Genomic DNA, 19,375 nt, shown 5'->3' with positions numbered 1-19,375 from the left:
TATGCATTTGGATGCTTATCATGCATACTGCTTGCACCAGAAGGGAGTTGAAGGAGAATGGGAACGTGTTTTTGTGATTTCAAGAGTCGGTGCACGAGCAGGAAGGGGCTAGTATGAACCTGGAAGTGCAATGTGTTCATATGCTACTGTGTTACTAGTATGGTCATGCTTGAGCATAGCATGTGTGGCTACCATATTCCTGCAGAACATGAGAAAGACATTGACGGAGGGACCTGAGTCTTGGAAACCGTCTTTTTTTTTTTTATCTGCATAGCATCGTGCACCTACTGGGAAAAAACTAGCTTAAAAGGGCATGTCATTGAGGAAGAAGAGGCTGTATTGATACTTCAGTATCGTCACTTTTGCCCGTAAAAGCTCTGGAAATAACTACTTTTGTGCTGTTTGCCATTCCAAAACCACTTAACGGAGCCAGGCCATCTTGGTAACATTTCAAAGAGCATCTTTCCGGCTTTGTTTCCTGTCTACAGTGGCCCTTCGAAGCTGCTTCATAAAAAAAGCTACCTGGGTTTGTAGCTTGAAATTTTTATTTTCGCACTCTTATTAGTTTCTTGCTTTTTTTTCCCTCCATTTTTCTTTTTCTCTCTTTCTTTTTTTTTTCTTTCTGCAAGTAGCAAATTGTGGGAACGACACTGTTTCTCTACTACTCATTCAATTTTTCTATTTTCTTATTGTTTTTTTTTTTGCCTAAATGCTAGAGACTCTAGTCTTAGAGGGTAGAATCACTATGATAAAATGTTTTAAGACATGGCAACATTTTACAATTTTGTAGAACTTATATACAATTCACACTTGCAATGTTGCAATTCTAGAATTTCACAACCTATAATATATAGTACAAACATTAAAATGCCCAGTTGCACTTTTCGGACATTCAAAAACAAGCTGCTTAATTTTACCTCTCTTGCTACTGTACATTTCTTGCAACTTACCTCCAAAATGTATGACTCAAATTATTTTTAACCTTTTATAGGCTTGACTTTTATATATTTTTATTTTATTTAAAAATACTGGAAACCCTCTCTTGAGGGTCATTACAGGGAGGGAGAATGTTCTGCATACAGAAGTTTACACATACACACACACTTATATACATATATGTATAAAATAAGCAATACAACTAAACAGCAAGACCATAGCTGAAGCTCGACTAATCATCAGAATCAATGACATAAATGCACATCAAGTAAATGCATGAATTCAGGAACATCATTTGTATTGACCACATCTTTCGGAAGGCTGTTCTATGCCTCAATTGCATCAGGTAAAAAAGAATACCTAAACACATTCATTCGAGCAAAATAAGGCTGAAGCACTGGCTTATGATTCGCCCTCTCACTTCGCTTCCCAGGCAATAGCAAGTAGTCGTTTTTGTTAATCCTAAAATCGCCTTCCATAAATTGAAAAAGGAAATTAATCTTACTTTTAAACCTGCATTTTTTTTACCAATTTTAAATCACACAATCTTAACATTGCTTAAATATTAAAGCAGGTCGTAAACTTATTTTTCAATATTTTCTGATGAGGACTCCAGACAACACTGGCAGATTCAAGTATCGGTCGTATAAATGTCTTAAAAGCAATACGCTTTACATCCCTACTTGCTCCTGGCAGTTTTCTTAGAAAGTATATCATCCGTGATGCTTTGGAGCATACATTATCAGTGTGTGTATGCCACTTTAAGTTATGCGTAATTGTAACACCAAGGTACTTGAAAGTATCTACTGGTAACAAGGCATGATTGCCGATGTGATATTCAAATAGAATTATCTTTTTCTTTTTCAATATGGGAGTAATTGTTGACTTTGAGTAATTTATTTCCATTCCTCAAGTTTGACACCACAAGTGTAACGCCTGTAGATACTGGCTAATTTTTTATCTGATCATCCCCACTAGCTATTTGTGCATAAATTAAGCAATCATCTGCAAAGAGTTTGAGCTTTACAGGAAGCTTTCCTATCTCTTCAATATCATTCATATATATCAAAAATAATAATGGCCCGAGAACAGCGCCCTGCAGGACTCCTGAAAATACTTCTAGTGACCCACACACGACATTTTCTATTTTCACATATTGTTTCCCGTCTTTCACGTAAGCTTCGATCCAACACAGCACAGATTGACTAAGTCCAGCAAGACGGAGTTTAATCAGCAATCTATCATGAGGCACCTTATCGAAAGCTTTAGCAAAATCTACACATATGACATCAAGTTGTCGTTGCATATCCAAAGCAGTCGCAAAGTCATGAATCATTTCAATAAGCTGCATTGTAGTTTAAACACCGCTCTTGAAAGCATGCTGATAAAAATGAAAATAATTATTGCTTTCTTAAAACGCGGTAATGTGCTTGGTTATGACGTGTTCTAATATTTTGCAGCAAACGGATGTAAGTGAAACCGGTCGGTAATTGTTTGCAAAGAATCGATCACCACTTTTAAATACAGGAATAATGAAAGCTTTGCTCCAGTCACATGGTACAAAGTTAGTACAAAGGGATTTTCGGAAAATAATATTCAAGTGGTGTGATAACCACTCCACATAACGCTTCAAAAAAGGGGTCGGTATTTCATTGGGCCCACTTGCCTTTTTTGAATCATGAGACAGAAGTTGTTCAAATATTCCTTCTTGGCTGATAATAATGTCTCCAATTGATTCAGATAAACAGCATGCCGTACCCACGTCTCCCTGGTCGCTTTCGCGTCGTGTGAAAACTGACTGAAAAAAACAGTTAACTGCTTAACTGCAATTAGCTCATAAAATGAAATGTTTGCTGAAAATTTCAAGGGTATAGAATAAATAATTTTTTTTCTAAAGCTCATGTCTCCTCTTTATGAAATCTCTATAAATTAATTAAGGTATAAATAAACTGGAACATAGCACAATTGGTTTCCAGCAGAACATACTGAACAGAAACGCGCTGGTGTTTCAGAAAGGAACGACTACACACGCTGATGTCGTCGTCCCTTTCCGTCTGTGTCAGTATGTTCTGCTGTAAACCAATTGTGCTATGTGCAACCAGTGAGCTCAGGCAAACACTATTCTATAAACTGGGAGATTAATTTGTTTTGAAACTTCACCGAGAAAAAAAAAGTATTTAACTTGAGAAGACTCCTTGCTTTAATCAAGTTGCAGTGGCTATGGTGCTCTGTTGCTAAGCACAAGGTTGCAGGTTCAACTCCTGGCCATGACTGCTTCAATCTGATGCTCTCTTCTGTGTTAATTTGGGAACACTAAATCATGTCAGTCAACAAATCTTACATTTTCTTTTCTTGTTTATATGTGGTCTGGTAAAAGTGCGAAAATGTCCCAGATAGCATAATACATTTTTCTGCTAGACAGTGATGCATGTGTTTCACATGCAGAATGCAGTACTCATGTTGTTGTTTGAGTGTTCTTTCGTTGCACTTGGATTGTTGGATTTGTTGTTTGTGTCACAGCTTTTACACCCTGTGCAGCAGAGGCTACACTAGGCACATTTGGACACAATGACAAGCACTCGCCAGCCTGCGAGTGCTCCCTCTCGGGCCTTTATTGAAGCACCCTAAAAGGGCGCTGAAGCATTATTTTTTTTTTTTTTACGTCGAGAAATGCATTTAAAGTTAAAACAGACTATTTCAGAAATACTTTGCCACAAACTACTTCAATGTGTTCAGCAGAAGCAGAGTTATTGGCAATCAGAGGTCGCATATGACCCCCTTCGCTGTTCTTCCGTTCCTTCAATGCCTTACACTGCGAAGGCTACGGCAGAGCGGGGCGTGCCTAGGACGATCCACCTACTGAATGTAACCATGACGCGCAGTTGAAATTTGATTTTGGATATTCACATACACACCACTACTTCTGATTTTGCCGCCTACGACACGCCAAACGTGGTTGTCCTCAGGTAGACGTAGTGTGCTCAGCCAGTGGACATGTTGCAGCAGCCCGCGGCGGCCGCGGTATCTATTTCACATAGCAGGCTGCAGCTACATGCAACTGTAGTGCGTATGTGCAGCGTTGTGTTGTGCACGAAAGGGTTTGAGTGCGCAGTCATGCTCATATGCTCCAATCTGACAGTGCTACATGTTGCAGACCAGCTTTGTCCTGTACCAGCTTGACTGACAGATCATAGCCACGTCCAACTTGTGCTTGATGAAGCGATACAGTTTTGATAAGAAGCAAAGTTCGCTAAGGTGTCTAACTAGGAGCGGCCAGGAGTGAGCACACGCCGGCAAGTGTGTGTGTGGTCTGACCTCATGTTTCGTATTGTTCAAGGCTAGTTGAGTGTTCAAAGCTAGTCAAAATTAGCGAGACCCAACGGCTACGACACCGATAAGCTGGGTGGCCAAAGTTTATTTCCTACAAGGGCTGCCGAGCGTGAGCAGATGATAGTTAGATTCTTCCGGAAGTACATAATTCTTATCGAAATTCGAAAGTAGATTTTCGCTTACTTCAGCCTGTATATTAAGTAGTGTCAATCAATATTCACAGTAACAGTAGGAAGCTGCACACTGATCCAAACACCCTTCTTGACACATGTCAGCTATTGGCCAATGGCAGCCACGTGTGGTAATCTGCAATATTACGAAATAAAGTAGCCCAAAAAGGGTGAAAAAGAGCCTTTGAGAAAAAGGTGACTTTGTGCTCCGCTTACAAGCTCCGTCACGCACAAGTGCAAAATTTGACTGAGATGTTCCAGGCTGAGATGTTCACAGCAGCGTATGTTATTCACAGACTGTGTTGTTTCACCAAGTCTGTGGGGTGGTTCAGGACCCCTTTTATACAAAGAGTCGCACATCTCAGACTCCCTGAAGAGGGCACTAAGGTTAAATACGGTTGAAAACATACAGGTCCTGCAACCTGCCTCTGTTTTTGTATACATATCTACTTTTGGGTCTGTTTGGAGTAGACTTTTCTGTTCTGGTTATAGTTTTCTTCACAGTAAGATTCTTCACCAGTTATCTCTCTGGGTGCTGGGCTGCCACAATATTGGCTGTCCTGCAGACATGTGTCCTGGAAATTTGGTTGTAATGCTGGTACTCGAACCAAGTGACAGTAGTTATGAACTAGCTGTCCTGATTGTGTCTCCACCAAGTGAGATCTTCGATTGCTTATTTTTTTGACAGCCTTACCTGTAGTCCTGGCATCTCTGTACCAGACAAAACCGCCAACGGGCAACTCATCACAGCTATTAGCTTTGTCTCTTTGGTTGTAGACTTCGGCTTGTCTTCACTTATCTTCATCTATTTTTTTTTTTTTTTTTCTGAAGGCAGCATGATTGGGCATTTTTTCCTCAACTGTAATGGTAATGCAGGTAGTGCTGTGCATAGCTGTTGTGCCATTAGCAGCTGGACTCTGGTGTACCAAAAGGGGTCTGGAGTTGATCTGCAGATTAACATTGCCAAATATGGATTTTGTGCTTTCTTGATATCTTTAGCCACTTTAGCAATGTGTTCAATTTTCCCCTTACTTTTGGGCAGCGTTGTCTACCGCGGTGTGCAGAGACAGATTTGAAGACAATGTTCTGTGATGTTTGGTGTAAACAGCACACTTCAAGTGTGGTGATGTGGGCTTGTTGGTCAATCGTATTGAGTAGGGACAAAGCATACCTCAACACCAGGGCATAATGGAACTGGACCTGGTGTTGGAACACAGGATGTGTTCCACCACCATGAAGTGTACTACACTTCATTCCAATTCAATAGCACATTTCACAGTGCCTTGAATAGCAATCTATAACAACCAATGGCTATGGTGTTGGGCTGCTGAGCACGAGGTCGCGGGATCGAATCCCGGCAACGGTGGCTGCATTTCGATGGGGGCAAAATGCGAATACACCCGTGTACTTATTTAGGTGCATGTTAAAGAACTCCAGGTGGTCGAAATTTCCGGAGTCCTCCACTATGGCGTGCCTCATAATCAGAAAGTGGTTTTGGCATGTAAAACCTCATAATCTATTTTTTTTTTTTTTTAGAACAACCAAGTAGTTTGCCTCTCAGTTCAACTGGGTCTGCTGGCACTGGTTGCCTTGGACAGTCTGATTGCACTGAAGCCAATAAACGTATCTCTCCTGGGACATGCTCCTTTACACAGTTCATGTAATTGGTAACCACTGCCTGGAGCTGAGAAGTTTGAACTGGCCACCACTCAGTCATTTTCGCACCTTTTATGCATTTTGATACTGCTTAGTATCCTGCAAGTAGCTGACCAAGGACACTTGCCCTCATTGGCTTAGGGATTACAAGCCTGCTGTCCTTCATTAGGAGACCACCCGGCATTGTAATACTGTCTGTCTTTATTATAAGACACAATTTCTAGCATGAGTTGCATCTTATTTTTGTTCCTTGCACAATAATACTTTACCTTGAAACACCCAGGGCCTCGTCTCGGCACACTGTGAACTTTATTGAAATAGTCACCAGGAGCAAGTAAAGAACTAGTCATCAAGTGCACAAAGTCTTCCAGATATTCTTCCCTCTTTTCTGGAGCCTCTACTGGGGGGCCTCAAAAGGGCATCTGCTGTCCACAGCTTTTTGCCAAGAAAATGCTCTATAGAGTACTTGAAACGCACTAGTTTCAACTTGAACCTCTGAATGCACATCAGAATTGTATCCAGCTCACAGTTGTCCACCAATGAGATGAAAGTCCGATGGTCAGTCTGCAGATGGAACTCAGACCCTCAAAAGAAACATTTCAAAGAGCTCACAGGCCCGTGTGACTGTGTACACCTCCTGCTTTCATTTTCACTTCGGCCATTTGGTGTGAAAGTCGCTGGATACACTAGCTCCTACCTCTCCTTCTGCAGCAGCACTGCTCCTTGATTAATGAGGATGTGTCTGCAGGTGCTATAAGCTGTTGTTTGAAGGTAATACCATGTGTGTATTGTATCTATAATCTCATTTTTTTCTTTCTTTACCTGGTGGAGTGCCAGACACTGGTAAGTGCACATCTACAATATTCCTCACTTCAAGGTCAGGTTAAGCTCCGTCAGCGCTAAGGATGTGTCCAAGGAACTTGACTTATGTCATCGTGAATTCACACTTATCATTCAGTGTGATTCCAGCAATGTTAAGTCGTTTGTCAGCCTTTTGTCGTGATCTGACAGATCCCCTCCAGTGACAAAATTGTCATCTGTGTGGCACAACACTTTTGGTATACACTCCAACTCTTGATTTACACGCCATTGAAAATGGTATGGTGCAGATCAGATACCAAAGGGCAGCCATAAGAAGCAAAGCCTCCAAAAGGCTTTCATGCATGTGCTGAGCACTTGCAAATCTTCTGCTAGCTACATCTGCCAGAATCCAGCCTTCGCATTTGGTTTTGAGAAAACATTTGACTCTGAGAGGTGACATAGTCACCTCATCAGATGGAAGATGACGCTTTTCCTTTCAATGCTTTTGTTCAGGTTTGTTAGCTCTATACAAATTCTGACTCCTCCACTTGCTTTAGGAATTTCCACCATGGTTGAGCACTGTGGGGTTAGATCTTTACTCTTTTTTACTTAATCTTATCCAGAACAGAAGGGCCACTCTGCGTGACATCTCCTCAGACACTCGGCTCGCATGCACTTCGAGTTTGCCCTGCAGGGGTGTCTGCGTCAGTAGGCGTTTGGTGTGTTGTGACACAAGGGACCCAAGCACATGAGGGTTGGAGCCTCCCATGTGTAGCCGTCGCGGCTTACCCAAGTGTGGGGAAAAGGGGATCCTGAGGATTGAGCCGATGCCAGCTGAATGGGCCTTTAAAGGGACAGACAACTGCTCAGAACATGAATCGAGATAACCCTGCTGATGGAATGATTCCATATCGTAGTGGATAAGATGAACCATGTTTTTCTTTTTAAACATGGATTTATATTTTTAAATCATCACTAAAATTATTGAAAAATGACCTTTGGTGCCCCACGCTGCAGAAACATGAACCTGCATAAGTGGTCCACCACATGACCTTCTGCTAGTGTAAGCGGTTCCTGGTTTTTTTATTATTATAAGTTTTTCTGGACTTGTAATGTGCAGATAAGCATTCATTTGTATTGAGCAGAAAAGTGGCGCTGCTTTCGTTTTCGATGAGTTGACTTGGCTCGTCTATCGACAGAACAACGACAACAGGGGCCAGCCAGCCATGACGTAGGCATGTACTTGGGGGAAAACGCGGTTCAAATATATGAAATATCTTCACAAAAATGCTAACTTATTGCACCAGAGTAGTAGAGTACGCATTTGAGCTGGTTGGTTCATGATTACAAGCAGTAAACAGTGCTAAATAACAGGACGAAGAGAGGGACACAGACCACAGCGCACCAGCTTTTTATTTTCAAAAGTGGTTGAGAAGGTCAAAATGTAGGTGGTTAACCACAGTTACATTCACTCCTGTGAAAGCAGAACGATAGGTGGCTTTCACAATTTGCAAGGTGGGCTATCGACATCGCGCTCACTTTCCAGCAACGCTGGAAAGCTGGAGCTGGAGCTGCAAAGCTGGAGGAGGGACTCTTACTTTTTTTGGAGGCTGCTCAGATCGAAAAGTTGTGATTAGTAAATATCCACGTGCTTTTTGAAGTAACTGCTGCAGATGTAAACACTACCAAGGGCGAGCCTTGCGTTGCGTCATAAAAAGCTAGGTCCTTAAAAATCGGTTGTCAGTCCCTTTAAGGCCCCCCAGCAGAGGCAACACAGATCTTTGGCCTCTGCTTCACATAGACAGCACCTGCAGACTGACCCACCCTAGAGGAAATCTGCAGTTGCCTTTCCCCGTCCTCCTCTCCAATCTCAGTCTTTCACTCTCACTTTTTCATCTTTCCTGTCTTCTTTTCACTTCTTATCACTTCCAAACTTCTGGATGGCAAGGGTTAACCGTGTGTAGTATATCCAGTCTTGGGTGCATCTATATCAAGTTACAGCGGCAATGCGTGGCTGGTGTCTGCAGGTATTATGCCAACTTAGTAGCATTCTCTTGTTGGGCTCTGTGGTGGATGGCTACCATCATCGCTGAATTTTCCAGGGTTTACATGTAAACGCTCCCCCCCCCCCCCCCCTCCTTTCCAAGATTGCCCTCCAAAACAGGATGCGACGAAGCAATATTCTTTTTGAAGCCAAACGAAGGCACCTTCCCAAAGTGCCATGTCCATCACAGTGAAGGCAACAAAATTGTAAGAAAACTGTCACCTTTCCTCGTATCAAAATGCCTAGCAAACACGATTGGACGAGACTACAAAGCCTCGAAGTTGGCAAGCGAAGACCTGCTCCTTATGCTGACAAAGAAAGGTCAAGTTGAAAAGATAGCTTAACTGACAAGTATCAGTGACATTAACGTCACAATCTCTCCACGTCGCTCACTCCACACAAGCAGGGGAGTAATATCGCAAGAGGATTTCCTGAACCTCAGTCACGAAGAGCTCCATAAGGGATTCCAGGAGCAAAGTATGATAAAGGTGCAGAGAATAACACTCCGGTGAAACAACCAACAGATCCTCACGAAACACGTAATACTCACATTTTGTACCAGTACTGTGCCCACTTCACTCAATGCAGGATACTTGAAAATCAACGTCCGATCATACATACTGAACGCGAGGTGGTGCTTCAAGTGCCAGAGGTTTGGGCATGCATCACAATCATGAAGAGAAAAAGAAACATGTGTGAAGGGCAGTGCTAACGACCATCCATCTAGAATATCAATGCTGTTGCACGATCTGTCAATTGCAAGGGAGACTATCCAGCTTCTCACGGAGCTGCCCTTGCTGGAAGAGAGAAAAAAAAATTGTCGCGATCACCGTAAAAGACCTCATTTTATGGAGTGAGGAAAAGGCTAGGGCACTTACCTCAAGTAAGCTTTGCCATTGCGTCGTGGCAGGGGGCAGCACCACACCAGTTTCCAGAGTCTACAGGGTTTGCACACCTTGTTCCTGTAGAAACTCCACCCACCCCCTTTGTGGCAGCAGCCAGTGCTGCTCCATCAACATCAAAGACAGGCCAGCAGACCACAGTGTCACAGGGCCCAAAACTGAATTCCATGGCCCAAGACGCACATCTTGGCGCCTGGCTCTCAATCGTAGAGGTCGACCTGAAAACCGGCGTCATCGACGCCGCAAGATCTGCGCACCATAGATTGCGCCAAGAAGGACATACTTATTTAAGTGTGCCGAAAAAGGGACAGGTAACCTAAATGGTTACTGCCCTTGATGAGAGTGATCAATTCTTTAATACATGTCACCTACAACTTCTAAGCTCACACCCATAAGCTAACAGTTTTAATTGCTTTACACTTACTTTCATCATCCATTGGAATTGCAGAGGCCTGATTCATAATCTAGGTGACATCAAAGACATCATAAATTCTCACCAACAGCATTATGTCTCTGAGAGACAAACCTAGGTACTCAACACAAAAACATTTTAAGTAAGTACAAGGTCTTTCGGTGCAACCAAGAGCAAGCAGGTAGGCTCTCTGGAGGTGTCGTGATTATAATAGACAGTCGTGTTGCAACTTGCGTAGTGAAGCTTAAAACCAAACATGAAGCTGTCACAGTCACGGTGCTTTGTTTTAAATCAATTACAACATGTTCTATATATATTGAACCACACCTAACAGTTGCACTTAATGACTCAGAATCACTTTTAAAACAACTACCAGGGCTGTACCTCCTTGTTGGAGACTTTAATGCCTAATCCAAACTTTGGGGAAGTGAGCAAACACACTAAATGTCGTGTTTTAGTAGATTTTACGTTGTGCAATAATGTATGCTAACAAAGGAAAAACCACATACTGCTCGCCGAGCTCAGGAAAAATGAACTGTTTAGATTGATCTTTTAGTTCTCCATCAGTTTTCACAGATTTTAATTGGGATGTTCTTGATAACCCCTTACTGAAACAATCCCTTTCCTGTTAAGATAAGTTTGTCAACCCCACCACAAACCATTCCAAGCAAACACCGCTACTGGAAGCTCCACCTAGCCGACTGGTTACTGTTTCAAGAAAAACCCAGTCTCCATAAAACATTTTCCAATATTCTTAGTGTCGATGAACTAAATGAAATAATCACAACCTGTGTCATAGATGCCACACGCATAGCAATCCATCAGTTCTCTGGGATAGTACAAGAAAACGACAGTTTGGTACACTTGAGAATGCAAGGAAGCCAAAAAGAAATAAAATGAAGCAAGGGGAATTTTTCGTAGGTATCCAGCGCATGAAAACCTTATCGATTTCAAGAAGGCAAGAGTTAAAGCATGGCACATCCGTCGCAGTGCTGAGAAAAATTCCTGGAAAAAATTAAGTATCATCTATAAATAGTTCCATCACATCGAAAAAAATGTGGGAGCAAGTTCATAAACTAAACGGTAGCTTCTCCCCCTACACAATCCCTTTTTTGGCACCCCCGGTACACAAACAAGTTTTGACAAACGGGCAGACAAACTAGCCCAACATATCTCTACAGTATTAAGTTCCTTTCACTAGACAGTCTTTTTTAAAGTACAAGGACACAGTTGAAAAACAAGGACTTCCGACAAGTGGCAGCATGAACAAGCCTTATTATACATTAATTCCAGTGCATGAACTCCAAAATGTACTGGCTGCCGGTAAACAGACTGCACCAGGACCTGACGAAATATATTATCAAATGCTAGCCCATCTCAGAATCTGCTGTGAAGGCACTTTTAAGGTTTAACAAAATTTGTACGGCAGGAAAACTACCGGAAGCATGAAAAAGGCTATAATTGTACCATTCCTGAAACTCTGAAAGCCGCCAACCTCCCCAGGTAGTTATAGACCCATTGCTCTCACAAATTGTCTCGCCAAATCCTTCGAATGCATTCTGAATATGTATTAGGTTAATGTCTATACTCAAATTCTGTGAACTTCTCGATGTCCACCAATGTGGTTTTAAAAAAGCATGCTCAATAGTTGACCATCTCATTTGCCTTGGAAACACAGTCCAAGAAGCTTTCATACATAAACAACACTGTCTGGCGGTTTTTGATATGGAAAAAGCTTACGATACCACTTGGACGTTTGGGATTCCTCGTGACCTTGCAGACTTAATCCGCAGCAGGATGCTGAAATGCCTGAAAGACCTCCTCTCCGATGGTTCATTTAAGGTACTCCTTGGTTCAACCCTTTCGAGGAACTTCACTCAGGAGAATGGAGTGCTGCAGGGTTGTATTTTAAGTACTACACTCTTCATAGTAAAAATAATCCCAGAGTCTATTATGTATTCTGTCTATGTCGATGACCTTCAAATTGCATGCACATCCTCCAGCTTGCTAACATGTGAGAGACAGCTACAACTCGCACTGAACAAATCTGTGATCTGGGCAGACAGAAATGGATTTGTTTTTCCCACAAAGAACAGTTGCTTTTTTTTCTCTCTAAAAAGAGGCCTACAGGTTGATCCTTCCCTGTACCTAAATAAAACAGTACTCCCAGTAAACCAAGAACACAAATTTTTAGGCATTACATTTGATAAAAAACTTGCATTCCTACCACACATCAACAGTTTGAAAAGTCAAAGCTTCTCAAGCTCTTAACATGCTTAAAGTACTCTGAAAGAAGCGCTGGGGGCCTGATAGCATATGCTTTCTACATATTTATCGTTCTCTGGTACGTTCTTGTCTAGATTACGGGAGCACAGTCTATGGTTCAGCAGGACCCTCATATTTAAAACGATTAGATCCAGTTCATAATCTAGGTCTGTGCCTTTCGTGGGGAGCATACGATTGTTCCCTGTAGTAAGTCTGTACGTAAAAGCAAATGAGCCCTCGCTGACGATAGAAGAGTAACACTCACATGCACATATGTTCTTAGAATCAGAGCGTGAACACATCTGTGTTATCCGATCGTCACAAGTTGTCCTTGAATGCTCTTCACCAATTGAGACCACAAGCAACGAAGCTGTTCCTTCTGCGCTTTCAAGCGATATGCAGCGAACTGCATTTATTGGGCACATTACCTGACACTGCAAAAAACTATGTTGCTCTGCCCCCATGGTACAGTTTTCCGTCAATGTTGGATCTCACTCTTACAAAATTCAACAAAAGACAAACCCCAAGAAAGCACTGCATACAAGAATATCTCGCACATAAATAAAGATACGATAACTACACTGAATTTTTCACAGATGGTTCCAAAGCCGCAGCTTATGTCGGAAGTGTAGCAGTGGAGGGAGCTGGAGAAAAATGGCAAGACTTTCTCAGTGTGCATCAATATTTAATAATGAGTGTTAAGCTGTGTTGCTAGTTGTGAAGAAAATAATACACGAAAACGTAGAGAACAGACATACCTACAGTGATTCCTTTAGTGTAATCGGAGCACTACACTCTAGAAATGCAGTCATGCCGTTACTTGGGGAAGTAATACATAATAACGAGGGTCGCGACACAAGGACATAACATAAAACTCCGTTGGGTTCCGAGTCTTGCGTAGGAATTGATGGCAATAAGAGAGCAGCCGTATGCGCTGCACAGACTCGCAACTGTGATATAGAGAAAATAAACATGCCCCGTACAGATTGCATGAAGTTAGTACACAGCAAACTTATGGACAAATGGCAGTCTGCAGGAAGTAATCAACTAAATAACAAGCTACAAATGCTAAAACCCATCTTAGGAGAATGGAAGTCATGCTCACATCAGCAACGTTTTTTTTTTTTTAATTATAGTATTGTGTCGCTTGTGCTTTAGACACACGCACCTCACACACAGCTACATTCTGACAAAAGAAAACAAGCCTGGCTGTGAAAAATACTGACAGTAAATCGCATTTTATTCTCGTGCACAAAACTCGAAACACCGATGAAAAAACATTTTACAATGGAACATTCCTTTTTATCCAGCATTGATTTTAGGAGAAAATGCACCTTTTTTAGCTTTTTCAGGCAAGCTGGGGCTTTTGAAAAACTCTAAATGCTGCATGTATGCTTCGTTACGTATTATGAAAAACCTTATCCACCTTCTCATGTCTAAGAACGCTGGAGTCTATCTAATTTCTTGGGATACTCGGTGCCCTTACCCAGGCAACGACTTGCTGAGGGGACCCAATCCCTTTAAAAAATCTATACCTTGTGTTTGGTGCATGATAGCCTTAGTTGCTTATGTGCCACTGAAGCCAACACAACGCATTGAGCTTGATGCTGTACTTGCCTGCCATTACCGTGTACATTGCTTCCGTGTCCTCTGTCACTACTTGCTCTACTATCTTGAGGACCAGGCTTGCTCATCGATCCAGAAGTTCTTTTAGGCCTTAAACTACAAATACATAATGTTTTGAGCTGCTTCTCCTGCAGGTGAGCGTGGCTTCCAGTTCTCTTCGCACCCTTTTGCCTGTCCACTGGCAGCTAACAATCTTGCCTTAGTGGTTTAAAGTGCAGTCATGTGTGTCACACTTGCCGGTATAGCACTGACATCTTCACTCGTCTAATTTGAAGCTTACTGGTTCTCCATTGTGAAATCTTTTCTCTGTACTGATGCGTTATTGCGTCAAGAATTCATACCTGTGGCAATACCTTATTGTCTTAAGTCGCCTTCTGGACATTTTTCTTAAACGCATGTTTTCTCCTAGTGACCCCTCTTTCTACAGGAGTTGCATCCGGAAGTAGATGTAAGGCAGTTGGTTCTTTTGGGAGACTCGTGTCCTCCACGCCCATGATGCACCCTTTTTTTTCCTCTCTGAAGTTTCATTTGCAGTGTCTCTGTAGTTAAAGTTGGTTTTTGTTTGGTGTTCTCCCTGTGTCAACATATAACCTGCCCATTTTGTCCTCTGATCACACCATTACTTGTTGTCATCACACAGCTTCTCTCTGACGTGCTTTCTCTACTGTCATCTGCCACATTAAGTCAGATTTGCTAACGCTTCAGATAGCTGTGCATCCCACAATCATACCACCAGACGGTTTTGTGCCAGTTTGTCCTCTAGCGTGTTGTAATCTCAGTGAGCAGCAGTTACAACAGCATCTATGCAGCGCCTTCACAAAAGCCCTGCCAGTTTCTGCGAGTTCTTGCTTACATTGATGAAACTTTGCACATTCATAAGTAACATTTCTTCTGCCCTCAAAATGACTCTATACTAATCCTTCTGCCACTTTGTCTTCTTTTTCTTGTCATAATCCGGAAAGCTTGAGACTGCCACCATTTCCTGCATCCCGACCAGGCAGTAGATAAACGCATCTAGTCTGGTCTCACTGTCTTCTTTAACCAGCCTTGACAGTTGCCTGTATCTCTTGAAGCAGTAAAACCGTGGTGTCTGCTCTTCAGGGTGCTAGAAGACTAACTGTACAGATGATGAAAACCAAATATTTTATTTTGTTTAGCTGTTGCTCTTTTACCGCCAGCTTGTCTTCCCCAACACTGCCGTCTTCTGTTGTTGGAGGTGGTGGCCCTTTTCTGCCGCAGCTGTAACTTGTCAACTGCTTCTTTATACTTAAATGATGTCACTCATTGCTTCCTATCCCACTTGCACTGTGTCACAGCTCTTAGACTCCAGAGCAGAGACGACACCATGAATAGGCTTTCACGCTGACATGTGCTAGCTGGCCAACAAGCGTGCCCCATCTAAGGCCTTTATTGAAGTACCTTGATACAAATATTAGCATAGCATGCACTAATCTGGACTTATCTACAGTTCTGAATGTTGTGCTTGCACATCGGAGAACAAAAATTTGTGTGCTATAGGCAATGACTATATAACCAGTTGCTTTGGGCTACATTACCAGTTACAGTTTGTACAAAGGATGGCAATCTTTCTCATGGATATTTTGTATCTTTCATGCATAGGAAACTGTTTTCTTTTCTTTTTTTCCCTTCAAAAAACTTTATAAGGAGGTGTGCTGTTTCCACTCCCTACACCTTTCAGTGTCATGTCCATGGGAGTTTTACTAATTTTAAAGCTCGCATTTGGCAGGTATGCACTAGCAGATTGTTTGCACAGGCAGCACAAGAACACAGACAAACATGGACAGTTCAAGCTTGTGTGTTGCAGGCACCAACAATGAAAGCTGATGCTTTCACTGTTGCAAGCACAGATATACAAGCATGAGCACTTCCTTAAAATGGGAAGGTGTGAAGCATCTCTCCACTCTGCATTTTCACTCAGTATATTATACATTGCCAGTGGGTCTTTGAATTTCTGCTCAGCAATAGTTTCTGCTTGCCATATTCATCTGGACATAAAAATTTATCCCCAGCAATTATTTTTCACAGATATAGCTTCCGCACTGCAGGGAAGACCTGCGTTTCCACAACTGCACTGAATAACCAAAATGACCCATCATTGACCCACGCTGCAGTGAACACGCTAAAGAATCATAGGGAATCATATACACAAGTTAACACAGCAGTGTGATCTCATTTGCAGAACTGTCTCTCCTTCAAGAAATATGTACATAATCATTGGGTCCAAAAAACATTTTAATAACCCTCACTTCCTTTACATCCATGTTCACTGATCTCCATAAAAGTCGTTACAAATAGGATTACTGGTGAACCAGCTCCAGGCTGTTCTCTAGACCTCAGACAAATGTCATTCACTTTGTAATTGTTAATGAAGTGTCGGATTTTTGCACTCATATTGATAGGGACCAATACAGATATTTACTGGATGCCTTTTGAAATGTACGGTTTTAGATTAAGTATTTAACCACAGCATTGTTATGATCAATGAAGTGGCACAAGGACGACACCAATGTCATGAAAATGCAGCTGACGTCACATCGACTAGAGTAGAATAATGGTAGTGTTGGTGACTGTGTGTGGGCTCTATTTTTGAACACGTTGGGTCTCCATCACTCCAATTGCTCCAAGATTCAGCAAATATTGTTACACCCATATGCTGTACTTGTTCATTCAAAATTGTTTAATGTGCTCAGGGGTCCCTTCAAGTACTGTGAGTAGTACCTTGGCCAGCTTTAGGTCTTCCCATATAAGGAGGTGGGAATTATGTTCTCTTAATGCACCAGCCAGGCAAGTTTTAATGCAAGAGCTGTTAAACAAATTGTGAGCTTTTGTTTCCACTGCCAGCTTCATATGCACTTTTATCTGATCTTGCCTTTCAGCCTTGCAAGTCGCACTCAAAACCTGTGCCCGGTCAGAGACAAAAGTTTTGCCAAAGAAGCAAGTCTGTAGCGACTGAGTACACAAAGCCAGTTGAGCGGCACCCGAAGTCCACAGAGGCGGAAAAAAAGGTACCTGGCGCTTTTGCTTAGCGACCAAGCAGTCCCTTCAAGTAACTTTTTAACTTTCAAATACAATAGAATCGCTACATACTGTATTTCTCAAAACTGGAACATCATGAACATCATGGAACATCTGACGTTATGTGGACTAGAGAAGAAAAATGGTAATAATAATTAACCCTTCCGAAATTTTCTGATGACCCCCCCCTCCCTTCCCCTTCCCCACGGAACAAAGTTTCAGGAGGCAGGTTGAGAAAGCAACATGGTTGAAAGAATGGGCAAGGTTGAATGTGAAAGCAAGGTGAGGGCTAGTGGGGGTCCGAAAGGGGTTGGGGGGGGTCATGGGGACGATCTCTTCTCCCATGCACAGAACATTGCAGCCCCACTCATGGTGCGCCTCATCCCAGATCGTGCTCACCATGACTGCTGACAGGGTATAAGTGCTAAAATTTCCACACACAGATAAAGATGGGACGAGCGCATGCATAAAACTTGGAGGCATTGTTGCTCCCTACCAGGTCTTCGTGTTGTCGAAAAGCTTCTCATTTCTGGTACCTGACCAAATCGTCAACCACTCTGCGCTGAAGGAAAGCATTTCGAAAATATTGCGAATTGCTTGTCTAAGAAATGTATATAATAAGCATCCCCCCCTCTTTTTTTTGTTTCTCTTGTCTCTGACTTTCATTATGTTAATAAACTTGAGAAGAGGCTAGTTTGTACACACTGTTAAGAATGAAAATGGCAAAATATGGGACAAGAAAGAAAGACCTACAGAACGCTGATTTGCACATGGCAAGATATATCAAGGATGAAGATGCTGCGCCAGGGAAGCTAAGAAACTGCCACAGCAAACAGGTGGGAGGGCAGGTAGGTCAATGGCCCTGCAGTCCATGCAGAAACAGAAATATAGGCACATTAGAGTCCGCTGCACCGTTAAACAACCCAGTGAATGTTGAAGAGTGCGACGTTGACTAACGGAAAGAATTTTAAGAAGGGAAGTGGGGTGATGGATACGAGGAGAAAGGGGATGGTCGTGCATAAAAGGCATCAAGAACGAAGTTGGTGGATAATTATGGACATAGGGAGAGCGTCCCGTCACTGCCCAATGGCTCAACGCCAGACGGCCGTGGCCAGTTGCCTAGCTGAGGCTCACTTACCCTGTTGTAACACCTGCTGCTTGCTGCGAAGAGCCAATCCTAACTAAACGTCTCTGCAATTTTCAGAATAGAGGGGTTTCAGGAGACGCGACACCTTCAAATTTCTCGGAGCTACTGGCTCTTATTTTACTGCGAACTTCGGATGCAGTAATCTTCATACAGGCTGCTTCCTAAACAGGAAGCAGCCCTGCTTCAGACTGTCTGCCTCATCATTTCCAGAGTCTGATAAAATAACGATATGCGTCATGTGATGAGGACTACGTAATATGATGATCGCAAGTTCCCCCTAAACATCTCTTCAAACAAGCCAGACAGCAGGTCACCTTAAGTGAGTCGAACTTGCATGTAGACGTATTCCGAACAAGACAACCAAAGAGCTGCTCCTTTATGCCTCTCATCAGATGACGCACCTTCTTCTCTTCCGACATGCTCGGATCGGCACGCTGAAAGAGACGCGTCTCATGTCCTCCACGTACATCGTGATGCTCTCGTTTGGCTTTTGGATGCGTGACTGAAGGGCCCGTTCCGCTTTTTCTCGGCGATCGGTGCTGGAGTAAGTCTCCAGTAGCTTGCGCTGGAACTCAGGCCAGGATGACAGGGCACTCTCGCGGTTCATAAACCACGTGCGAGCACCATCCTGGAGGCTGAAGTAGACGTTCCTGAGTTTGGCGTTGTTGTCCCACTCGTTAAATGCAGCCACGCGCTCGAACTCCGCCAGCCAGTCTTCCACGTCTTCAAATGTGTCGCCATGAAAAGCCGTCGGCACTTCGGGGTCCAGCAGCGTTAGGTAAGTTGGTGTCACCCGTTCCGTAGAAGTTGCAGTGGTCGCAGTCATCACTTTTTCCTGGAGGTTTCCAAATTCTGGGGCGAGGCCTCGGATTCGCCGGCTTGTGCAGTGAGCTGGAGTCAACTCCAACTGTTGGCCGAGGTTCTTGCTGCCCAGTGGGGTCTTCTGCATAAATTGAGCGTACCCCGGACCTCCACCAAATTGTCGCGTATATCCTGCTGGAGTATACAAGCTGAATCAAGATACAGGCGATTGCACTTTACAAAAACACA

At 42.8% G+C, this 19,375-nt stretch overlaps 1 protein-coding gene across 3 annotated transcripts in view; it reads left to right on the top strand.

The window, feature by feature from the left end:
- LOC139054096 (targeting protein for Xklp2 homolog) overlaps positions 1-19,375 on the top strand; it is a 94,547-nt gene that overhangs the window by 47,442 nt on the left and 27,730 nt on the right. For 2 of the 3 annotated variants that reach the window (XM_070530625.1, XM_070530627.1), the window contains one exon: positions 17,040-17,168. The exons of the other annotated variant lie outside the window; for it this stretch is intronic. In XM_070530625.1, the coding sequence (XP_070386726.1) occupies positions 17,040-17,168 (129 nt within the window). The remainder of the gene's footprint in view (positions 1-17,039; positions 17,169-19,375) is intronic. 3 annotated transcript variants of the gene reach the window in all.

Source organism: Dermacentor albipictus, chromosome 1 (assembly GCF_038994185.2).
Source record: "Dermacentor albipictus isolate Rhodes 1998 colony chromosome 1, USDA_Dalb.pri_finalv2, whole genome shotgun sequence".
Taxonomy (NCBI): domain Eukaryota; kingdom Metazoa; phylum Arthropoda; class Arachnida; order Ixodida; family Ixodidae; genus Dermacentor; species Dermacentor albipictus.
Note: the sequence above shows the minus strand (reverse complement) of the source record. Positions and strands in the feature narration are given on the sequence as shown.